This window comes from Dendrobates tinctorius, unplaced genomic scaffold (assembly GCF_039654945.1).
Source record: "Dendrobates tinctorius isolate UK_male_01 unplaced genomic scaffold, ASM3965494v1 ptg000011l, whole genome shotgun sequence".
Classification (NCBI taxonomy): Eukaryota; Metazoa; Chordata; class Amphibia; order Anura; family Dendrobatidae; genus Dendrobates; species Dendrobates tinctorius.
This window is the reverse complement of record NW_027361679.1, coordinates 7628669-7640678: the sequence shown is the minus strand read 5'-3', so window position 1 is coordinate 7640678 and position 12010 is coordinate 7628669. Positions and strand designations below refer to the sequence as shown.

General features: G+C 44.8%; 1 protein-coding gene across 2 annotated transcripts in view; it reads left to right on the top strand.

The window, feature by feature from the left end:
• LOC141100922 (venom factor-like) overlaps positions 1-12010 on the top strand; it is a 481958-nt gene that overhangs the window by 456897 nt on the left and 13051 nt on the right. The window contains exons 38-39 of one of the 2 annotated variants that reach the window (XM_073589701.1): positions 285-363; positions 9062-9096. In XM_073589701.1, the coding sequence (XP_073445802.1) occupies positions 285-363; positions 9062-9096 (114 nt within the window). The remainder of the gene's footprint in view (positions 1-284; positions 364-9061; positions 9097-12010) is intronic. The other variant, XM_073589703.1, reaches the window with a different exon arrangement.

The window sequence follows — 12010 nt, the reverse complement described above, 5'->3', positions numbered from 1 at the left end:
CCCCGGTATACGACTCGTGTATTAGCCGAGAGGGGGACTTTCAGCCCAAAAAAATGGGCTAAAAATCTCGGCTTATACACGAGTATATACGGGGTGTATATATATATATATATATATATATATATATATATATACACACGTCATATCAATTTACAGGATATTGCATCAGTATGTAAAATTGTGTTTTCAATTACTGTGTAACTCCACAAAGTCATTCTACATACTATTATATAACTATACCATAAACTAGTTACATAAACAACTTTGTTTTCTTTTATGTTCAGGAAAGTGTGCAACTCTAGGCAAAATGACTGGCACAGATACTCTAAAACGCAAGGCATGTGAAGAAGGAGTTAACTTTGGTATGTTTTATGTATAACTTGCTACATTTATTACTTTTATTCAATTGCATATGACTATTATTACCACTGTTATGACATTAAGGGTATGTGCACACAGTGCGGATTGTCCTGCGGATTTTTCCCCGCAGATTTGGCTAAATCCGCAGGTAAAATGACCTTGGTTTTACCTGAGGATTTAACTGTGGATTTCGTGCAGAATTTGTGCGGATTTCCCCTGCGTTTTGACACCTGCAGATTCCTATAATGGAGCAGGTAATAATAATCATTATTTACAGTGGGGCAAAAAAGTATTTAGTCAGTCAGCAATAGTGCAAGTTCCACCACTTAAAAAGATGAGAGGCGTCTGTAATTTACATCATAGGTAGACCTCAACTATGGGATACAAACTGAGAAAAAAAAATCCAGAAAATCACATTGTCTGTTTTTTTTTTTCATTTTATTTGCATATTATGGTGGAAAATAAGTATTTGGTCAGAAACAAGCAATCAAGATTTCTGGCTCTCATAGACCTGTAACTTCTTCTTTAAGAGTCTCCTCTTTCCTCCACTCATTACCTGTAGTAATGGCACCTGTTTAAACTTGTTATCAGTATAAAAAGACACCTGTGCACACCCTCAAACAGTCTGACTCCAAACTCCACTATGGTGAAGACCAAAGAGCTGTCAAAGGACACCAGAAACAAAATTGTAGCCCTGCACCAGGCTGGGAAGACTGAATCTGCAATAGCCAACCAGCTTGGAGTGAAGAAATCAACTGTGGGAGCAATAATTAGAAAATGGAAGACATACAAGACCACTGATAATCTCCCTCGATCTGGTGCTCCACGCAAAATCACACCCCGTGGGGTCAGAATGATCACAAGAACGGTGAGCAAAAATCCCAGAACCACGCGGGGGGACCTAGTGAATGAACTGCAGAGAGCTGGGACCAATGTAACAAGGCCTACCATAAGTAACACACTACGCCACCATGGACTCAGATCCTGCAGTGCCAGACGTGTCCCACTGCTTAAGCCTGTACATGTCCGGGCCCGTCTGAAGTTTGCTAGAGAGCATTTGGATGATCCAGAGGAGTTTTGGGAGAATGTCCTATGGTCTGATGAAACCAAACTGGAACTGTTTGGTAGAAACACAACTTGTCGTGTTTGGAGGAAAAAGAATACTGAGTTGCATCCATCAAACACCATACCTACTGTAAAGCATGGTGGTGGAAACATCATGCTTTGGGGCTGTTTCTCTGCAAAGGGGCCAGGACGACTGATCCGGGTACATGAAAGAATGAATGGGGCCATGTATCGTGAGATTTTGAGTGCAAACCTCCTTCCATCAGCAAGGGCATTGATGATGAAACGTGGCTGGGTCTTTCAACATGACAATGATCCAAAGCACAGCGCCAGGGCAACGAAGGAGTGGCTTCGTAAGAAGCATTTCAAGGTCCTGGAGTGGCCTAGCCAGTCTCCAGATCTCAACCCTATAGAAAACCTTTGGAGGGAGTTGAAAGTCTGTGTTGCCAAGCGAAAAGCCAAAAACATCACTGCTCTAGAGGAGATCTGCATGGAGGAATGGGCCAACATACCAACAACAGTGTGTGGCAACCTTGTGAAGACTTACAGAAAACGTTTGACCTCTGTCATTGCCAACAAAGGATATATCACAAAGTATTGAGATGAAATTTTGTTTCTGACCAAATACTTATTTTCCACCATAATATGCAAATAAAATGAAAAAAAACCAGACAATGTGATTTTCTGGATTTTTTTTTCTCAGTTTGTCTCCCATAGTTGAGGTCTACCTATGATGTAAATTACAGACGCCGCTCATCTTTTTAAGTGGTGGAACTTGCACTATTGCTGACTGACTAAATACTTTTTTGCCCCACTGTATATAGCGCCAACATATACCGCATAAGTAACAACGTTAACAATGCAATAATTAAAGTAAAATAAGACGACCCTGCTCGTGAGAGCTTACAATCTACAATGCGGTGGGGGAGATACAAAGTACAGGTGTGTATTTACAATAATGCATTTACAATGATGGTCCAGCCGTCTTGAGGGATGGATGGAGATAGTGAATGGGCTACACACACACACTTACACATAGAATGACTTTGATTAGTGAACGTGATAGGCCAGGAGCGGACACTGACAGCTTGGGGCCCCTGTGCAAGAAATGTGTCTGCGCCCCCTTCCTTTTATGGCAACAAAGCTATATATATATATATATATATATATATATATATATATATATAGTGCCACACACATACATGTATATATTACATAGTCTCCTTTATTATGTATATTGCCGTCCCTTATTATGCAGTGCCCTCTCTTGCTATGTACAGCACTGTTCCCTACATATTGGATTATATAGAGCCCAGTTTTTATTATACATCGTCCTGTCCTGTTAGCTGTATAATGCAATGATGGCTAGGAAAGCTTCCTTTCTAATAGAGGAGATAATGGACTGGTCGTCTGGTCACTGGCTCCTCCATCAGCAGTCATTTTATATCTAAAAAGAGAGGGGACTATGTAATAAAAGAGGGCGCTGTTAATAACAAAATTAACAAGAATACACTATGTAAGAGACAGCACTGTACATAACAGCAGAGGAAGCTATGTAATAAGGGACGGCACCGTATATAACTAGAGAGGATGGCACATAATTAGGGACAGTGTTATACATAATAAAAGCCGAAACTATGTAAGGATGGTGTTAAACAGAATTAGTGAGTACACTATATGCTAAGGGACTGTGTTATACATAATAAGTGAGTACACTATATACTAAGGGACTGTGTTAGACATAATAAGTGATAATGTCTTCCTCCACCTCCCCCTGTTCCTAAGTCCATTATAAGTCCCCCTTCCTCCCATCCCAATCCCCTACACCCATTATTGTCCTCCTCTCTCCGCATCCCATTATTGTCCTCTCCCCCACCCCATCATTGCCCTCTTTCCCACCTCCATCATTGCCTTCTCCCCTGCCACCCCATCATTGCTTTCTCCCCTGCCACCCCATCATTGCCCTTTCCACCACCTCCATCATTGCCTCCTTCCCCATCACTCCCATCGTTGTCTTTTCCACTACCACCATCATTGCCTTCTCCTCCACCCCATTATTGCCCTTTCCACCACTTCCATCATCTCCCCTACCCCCACCATTCCCATCATTGCCCTCTGTCACCCCCATCATGGCCTTCTCACCATCACCTCCATCATGGCCTTCTCCCCATCACCTCCATCTTGGCCTTTTCCCCATCACCTCCATCAAGGCATTCTCCCCATCACGGCCTTCTCCCCATCACGGCCATCATGGCCTTCTCCTCATCACCCCATCATGGCCTTCTCCCCATCATGGCCTTCTCCCCATCACGGTCTTCTCCCTATCACCCCATCATTGCCTCTCATTCACCCTATCATGGTCTTTTCACCATCACCCCATCATTGCCTCTCATTCACCCTATCATGGTCTTCTCCCCATCACCCCATCATGGTCTTCTCCCCATCACCCCATCATGGCCTTCTCCCCATCACCCCATCATGGCCTTCTGCCCATCATGGCCTTCTCCCCATCACCCCATCATGGTCTTCTCCCTGTCACCCCATCATGGCCTTCTCCCCATCATGGCCTTCTCCCCATCACCTCCTTCTTGGCCTTCTCCCCATCACCTCCATCATGGCCTTTTCCCCATCACCTCCATCACGGCCTTCTCCCCATCACCCCATCATGGCCTTCTCCCCATCATGGCCTTCTCCCCATCACCCCATCATTGCCTTCTCCACCTACACACATACAAATCGATCCACACACACACACGTACACATGACACATACATACATACAACAAATATAAACCTAGCACTCAACTTAGAGGTATATGCAAGGCGGATTATTGTAGTACACGAAAAAAGACGTTTCGGTCAATGTGACCTTCTTCAGTTATGAGGAGAATGATCTCTCTAAGATAATGAGCTTGTCAGTATATAGGAGAGGGGCAAACGTGCTTCCAGATGCGGTGACCATGGCCGGAGGACACCGGATCTGGAGGCATGTATGCCCCTCTCCTATATACTGACAAGCTCATTATCTTAGAGAGATCATTCTCCTCATAACTGAAGAAGGTCACATTGACCAAAACATCTTTTTTTGTGTACTACAATAAACCGCCTTGCAAATACCTTTAAGTTGAGTGCTAGGTTTATATTTGTTGCTTTAACGGTTTGGGAACCTAACCTTAGCACCATCTTGAGTTGTGCTCACGGTGGTCTTTCTATACATACATACACACACACACACACACATCCACTGTTAGGCGTTGGGTTCCTGCCACTGCACATCAGGAATCCATAGCCTTGCATTCAGAGGTCTCCCATTCTTATTCAGCCGCACAGGAGCCTGCTCAGCAGTCTCGTCGTTCCCGACGCTCTGCTCAGACTAGCTCTGTGGGTCTGGCTGTTGCTGCCACCTCTGGGCCAGCAATAGCAATGCAGGCTGCTCAGCAGCAAACCACTCCTGAGGCTAAGTCCTTCCGTCGGTTCACTGAGCATGCTCACGGGACGATCTCCCATTGGAGATCGGGAGTCACATGCACAGGTCCTTCTCCAGATCTGATTGGTCCATCACAGGGATCTGGAAGCTTCCGGAAGGTCTTGGTTACAAAAGGTTTGCATGACCGCTCGGCCATGCACTAGTATAGACTCTAGTTGCTACTTGTGTGAATGATAACGAATGCATGGAACTGCGAATGACTCATTAAGATTCCCCTCCCTCTGATATTACGTGTGTGGACAGGGAACTAGAGATAGAGTCAGCGCCAGTCAGTGGCAAGCTTCAGACCACGGTACATATCATTCCACTGTAGTAGCGTCCGATAGTGTGGCCCATTACAGGGCATTATCGTACTGCGGCAGTGTCTGTCGCCTCGCTGCAGTCTGCAGCATTTATTGGCATTCTCGGCTGCGAAGCCGCTTGCACGGTAGATCTAGAGGGACGCTGACCCTGTGACTTGGGCCAGAGTCCTGTGACCGTATACCGGGAGTGCATCTCGCTGAGCTCTGAGCTTGAACAGGCTCAGTATTTGTGTTTAGTGCTTCGGCGACTCTGTGATGAAACAGAGCCCGCCCAGCGCACAATAATCTGGTGACATTCGACCCGCGTGTGTTATACCGCCATATTGTGCGTCCGCTTAGCAGCAGCATAACACCTCTGCACGATGGACCCCGGGCGGCGAACGCATCTACTATTATTTTATAATTTGGTGCGTTCCGCCAACCCTAACATCCACTCCACACACATGCTACATCATTGCCTTCTCCCCATCACTCCCATCATCATACTACATACATACACAGTCACACGCACACACACAGCAGCAGTGACAGGCAGCACAGTACCTCACATGTCCGCTCCGCAGCATCACCTCCTCCGCCCTCCGGTTGCTTCCTGTGTCTCTGGCACAGCGGCCGCGCCGCTGAATGATGACGTCATTCAGCGGCGCTGCTCTCTGTGTCAGAGAGACACAGGAGGCGCTGGCGCCGGGCAGGAAGGATCCTTGCAGCTCTGCTCCTGCTGTTTTCTCTTGCAGGCAGCGGAGCTGTTGGGATCTCTCCCTGCCCGCCGCTACACAATCTGGCCAGGAGCCTCGGGCCCAGAGAAACTGACCAGATTGCCCTCATCATTAGCTGCCCTGCAGGGGCCCTCTGGAGCCTCTGGGCCCCGGTGCAACGCAGCGGTTGAACCGGCGGTATGTCCACCCATGTGATGGGCCGCTCTGAACAAATGTGTTTTGAGGGAATGCCTGAAACTATGCAAATTGTGGATAGTCCTAATTTCTTGGGGTAGAGCATTCCAACGTATTGGCGCAGCGCAGGAGAAGTCTTGGAGTCGGGAGTGGGAGGTATGGATTAGTGCAGAGGTTAGTCGAAAGTCATTTGCAGAGCGAAGCGGTCAGTTAGGCCGATAGACAGAAATGAGGGAGGAGACGTAGAGGGGGGGGCGCACTGTGGAGAGCTTTCTGGGTGAGAGAAAGTTCTTTGAATTGGATCCTATAATGAATGGGCAGCCAATGTAAGGACTGGCGAAGAGCGGATGCGTCCGAGTACCGATTAGCCAGATGGATTTCCCTGGCTGCTGCATTAAGGATGGTGTGAAAACACTACGGATCCGCACAAAAGAATTGACATGCTGCGGATTTAAAACCGCAGCTAATCCGCGTGGAAAAATCCGCATGTGCACAGTGTTTTTCATTGATTATAATGGTACTGTACACTGCAGCAGATTCTGCTGTGCATCTGCAGGGCCAAATCCGCTGTGGATCCGCAGTAGAATCCACAACGTGTGCACATACCCTAAGATGCTGCATTTTTTATCCAATATTATTATGTTTATGTATTATATTTAAGCTTTTACAGACAGATGAAGTACTGGTATGTCATATGCCAGCATATGCCGGCTTGCTGATATTGGTGCTTCTTTCCTGGTTCATGATCACTGATTTAATGAGCCATCATGTGCCGTTAACCCATTCATGACTTTTGACATACATTTACATCAAAGATTGTGTCCCTGCCTTTGATCCGGGCTGAATAAATGGTGATTTTGAAGGGAGAAGAGCACAATAGGGTAAAACCCTAATATAGGAGACAGTAAAAACATTAAGCTTGCTCACCTTGGGTGGTTGTGTGAGGACACAACCACTACTAAAGTTTAGATAGCCAGCTGCTGCTGCTCCGTGTCTGGGGAAGGATCCACCTAAGGGAAATTACCAAAACACGTTTAAAAATTGGCTGTGCTGCTGAAAAGAAGTCTCTTGCTCCGAATCTCATTAGATGCCTAAACCAACTTGTTGTTTTTTTCTTACACTTGATAAAGATGCCAGTATGGCATTGAAACGCATAGTGAACAATAAAGAACCTTCTAATGAATATCGCAGCAAGAGACTTCTTTCCTGTAACGCTGCCAGTTTTTAAATGTGTTTTGATGTGGGCTGTCACGCCTCACCCACATCTTTCTCCACATACAATGAGGAAAATAACTTTTTGATACAGTGTTGATTTTGCAAGTTTTCCCACATCCAAAGCATGGGGAGGTCTGTAATTTTTATCGTAGGTACACTTCAACTGTGAGAAATAAACTAAAAAAATCCAGAGAATCACATTGTATGATTTTTACTCAATTATTTTGCACTTTATTGCATGAAATAAGTATTGGATACAATAGAAAAACAGAACTTAACGTTTGGTACAGAACCCTTTGTTTGCAATTACAGAGGTCAGATGTTTCCTGTAGTTCTTGACCAAGTTTGCACACACTGCAGCAGGGATTTTGCCCCACTCCACTCCTCTTTACAGATCTTCTCCCGATCTTTCAGGTTTCGGAGTAGTCATTGAGTTTCAGCTTCCTCCAAAGATTTTCTATTGTATTCAGGTCTTGAGGCTGGCTAGGTCACTCCTGGACCTTGAAATGCTTCTTAACGAGCCACTCCTTAATTGCCCTGGCTGTGTGTTTCGGGTCATTGTCATGCTGGAAGACCCAGCCATGACCCATCTTCAATGCTCTTACTGAGGAATGGAGGTTGTTGGACAAAATCTCAGGATACTTGACCCCATCCATCCTCCCTTCAATACAGTGCAGTAGTCCTCTCCCCTTTGCAGAAACGCACCCCCAAAGTAAAATGTTTCCGCCACCATGTGTCACGGTTGGGATGGTGTTCTGGGGGTTGTACTCATCCATCTTCTTCTTCCAAACACAGGGAGTGGAGTTGATACCAAAAAGTTCTATTTTTGTCTCATCTGACCACATGACCTTCTCCCATGCATCCTCTGGATCATCAAGATGGTCATTGTTGAACTTCAAATGGGCCTGTACACGTGCTGGCATGAGCAGGGGGAACTTGTGTGCCCTGCAGGATTTTAATCCATAATGGCATATCGTGTTACTAACAGTAATGTTTGAGACTGTGGTCCCAGCTCTCAAACATGACAGTCATCTTGTGTTTCTTCCATTTTCTAATAATTGTGCCAACAGTTGTGGCCTTCTCACCAAGCTGTTTGCCTATTAGGACAATAGGCAAACAGCTTGGTGAGAAGGCCATCCCAGCCTTGTACAGGTGTACAATTTTGTACCTGGTATCCTTAGAAAGCTCTTGGGTCTTGGCCATGGTGGAGAGGTTGGAGTGTGATTGAGTGTATGGACAGGTGTCTTTTATATAGGTAACAAGTTCAAACGGGGCAATTAATACAGGTAATGAGTACAGAGTAGGATGGCTTCTTAAAGGGAATCTGTCACCCCATTTTTGGCCTATAAGATGCGGCCACAGCCATCAGGGGCTTATCTAGAGCATTGTGTAATGCTGTAGATAAGCCCCCGATGTAACCTTAAAGATAAGAAGAAAGAGAGATTATACTAACCCGGGGATCCGGTCTGGTCCGATGGGTTTCGTGGTCCGGTCCATCGCCTCCCATCTTCATGCAATGATGTCCTCCTTCTTACTTCTGCCGCGGCTCCTGCGCAGACGTACTTTCTCTGCCCTGTTGAGGGAAGAGTAAAGTACTGCAGTGCGCAGGCACCGGACCTCTCTAACCTTTCCCGGCGCCTGCGCACTGCAGTACATTACTCTGCCCTCAACAGGGCAGAGTAAGTACGCCTGCACAGGAGCCATGGCAGAAGTAAGGAGGAGGACGTCATCTCTAGAAGATGGGAGGCACTGGAACGCGACACCCACCGCACTCCCCGGTGAGTATAATCTAACTTGTTTTTCTTCTCTTTCAGGTTACATTGGGGGCTTATCTACAGCATTACAGAATTCTGTAGATAAGCCCCTGATGGCGGTGGCCGCAGCTTATAGGCCAAAATGGGGTGATAGATTCCTTTCAAAGGAAAACTAACAGGTCTGTGAGAGCCAGAATTCTTGCTGGATGGTAGGTGATCAAATACTTATTTCATGCAATTTCATTATGTAAAAATCATACAATGTGATTTTCTAGCTTTTATTTTTAGATTCTATCTCTCACAGTTGAAGTGTAACTACGATTAGAATTACCGACCTCTCCATTCTTTGTAGGTGGGAAAAAGTCATTGTATCAAATAATTATTTTCCCCACTGTATGATGACTGATTTAATCAAAAGGCAATCAAAACATTGTATCTACTCCAAAATCTTATCATTAATAACGTCAGCTCAGGGTGCAAATAATAAGCCCACAGAGCCTCCAATCCCAAAAAATAAAAACATTACGGGTCTTGGAAAATTTTGACACCAGCAACGTTTTTTTTTTTTACACCTATACAATTTTTTTTGTATATATGTTTATTATCTGCATACTTGTACTGACCTGGAGAAGCATACTGCCAGTTTTAGCATATAATGAACATGGTAACCCCTCCCCCACAAAAAAAATATGCAAAAATTGTGGAATAGCACTTTTTCTGCAATTTCAACGCACTTGGAATTTTTTTCCTCTTTCCAGTACATCACATGAGTAAATAAATGAGGTAATTCCAGTAAGTGCAAATCACCCCAGAAAAAAACAAGCCCTCAAACGATTGTGGATTGAAATACAAAAAAGTTGTGGCTCTAGGAATAAAAGGAAGAAACACCAAAAATGAAAAAACTGGAAATAGCCCCATCAGGAAGGGGTTAAATGATGCCTGTCAGCAGTTATGAACCAAAAGCTGCTGACGGCACATGACAGGAGAATCATGTAAACATACCTGGTAAGATGATCATACAAGCTGAATGACCCAGAAATTTGCAGGTTAGGCTAAGTTCACGCTTGCGTTTGGCTGGTCTGCGTACGTCCTCCCTTAAGCTCCGCCTACTTCCGCATGTGTCCTGTCTTGTTGTCCTGCGTACCTATCTTTAACATTGGGTACATAGGGACATGTGTTGTATGCATACGCGTCGGCATGCGGCATTTGACATGCCTGCAGATTGAATGGGAACGCAACATGTTTCATTTTCTTCCATTTGGCGGGCACGTCAAAACACCACATGCGGACGCATCCGCATACAATGCATGTCCCGCCGTACCCAATGTTAAAGATAGGTACGCAGGACAACGGAGGGCGCATGCAGAAGTAGGCGGAGATTAAGGGAGGGCGTACCCAGCCATACGCAGGCCAGCCAAACGCAAGTGTGAATTTAGCCTTAGAGCTCGCTCACACTGTCGTGTAATACATAGGAGTGCAATACGAGAAAACAATTTTTTTTTCCAGTGTTATTAAATGAGTCAGTGCTGTTCTGCAAATTTTTCCTCTAATCGGACTGAGGAAAAAAATTCAACGTGTTGTGAGTGGTCGTGTATATTGAGCAAGTCTATGGTTGCGAGGAAAAAAAAAATAAGACGGCACACAGGACATGTGTATGCCGCCTGATTACACACACACACACACATCTCAAAAGGAAGCCCAACATTTCATCAACAAAGAACAGTAAATTCACAGCCGGGACCGACATATAGATAGATCCTGTAGCTATTTAATGTCATAAGCCCCCTACATATAATAAACTTGAACCCATTAGTGCCTTTCATTTGTTAATAATGGTGGTTTATCCTTATTTAACCTATTACATAATAAAGTAATTAAAAAAATGATGTTGTGTTCCACCTATTTTTGATAACCATCCAAGGTAAAGCAGCCAGCTATGAGCTGATATTATCAGGTTGGGAAGGTCCCTGGTTATTGGACCCTTCCCAGCCTAAAAATCAAGCCCGCAGCCACCCCAGTATTGGTGCTTCACAGGAGATATGACCAGCTTTTACCGATTGCCCTGGTGTGTTGGCAATCAGGGTAATGCTATTTGGGGATGATGACAGCTGTGAGATGCCAAAAATCACAGCTTCCATCAACCCCTGGGATTAGTAATGAAGAGATGCCTATCAGACACCCCCATCACTAACCCGGTAATAAAAAAAAAAAACATATATATGGAAAAAAAACACTTTATTTGAAAAATACTCCCCCATACTATCCCTTGTTCACCAATTTAGTTAAAAAAAAAATCCCACGCAGGTCCAAAGTAATCCAACAAATCTGAAGTAGTCCAGAAAAAGATACCTGAAATACATAAAAAGGCAGAAATAAAAACGAGAGACAGTCCCTCGTTCACCAATTTATTCAATAAAAATGTTCCCACGCAGGTTCGACGTAGTCCATGGGGATCCCCAAATTCGGCTCCAGTGATTGTGAATAGCAGTAAGTTAAGTTACTGTTATTCACAGGCGCCGGGTGCTGACATCACCAATCAGAGTTGCCGGCTCCTGTGCCGTTCCACAAGACCCAGTGGCTCTAAACAGGGGTGACATCAATTACTGCACTACTTATCAGAGCCGCCGATTTTTGACAAATCACAGCTGTCATCAACCCCAATTACCATTACCCTGATTGCCAACACACCAGGGCAATCAAGAAGAGACGGAAAAAGCACCAGAATTGGCATATATCATGTGATGCGCCACTTCTGGGGCAGTTGCAGGCTTGTATTTTTAGGCAGTAAAGGACCCAATACCCAGTGACATTCCAGCTGTCTGCTTTACCTTTGCAGGTTATCAAAAATAGAAGAGACCCCACATCGTTTATATAAATTTAATTGGTTAAATTAGGATAAAAACGCTATAGTTCCATATGAAAGGCACTAATGGATGAA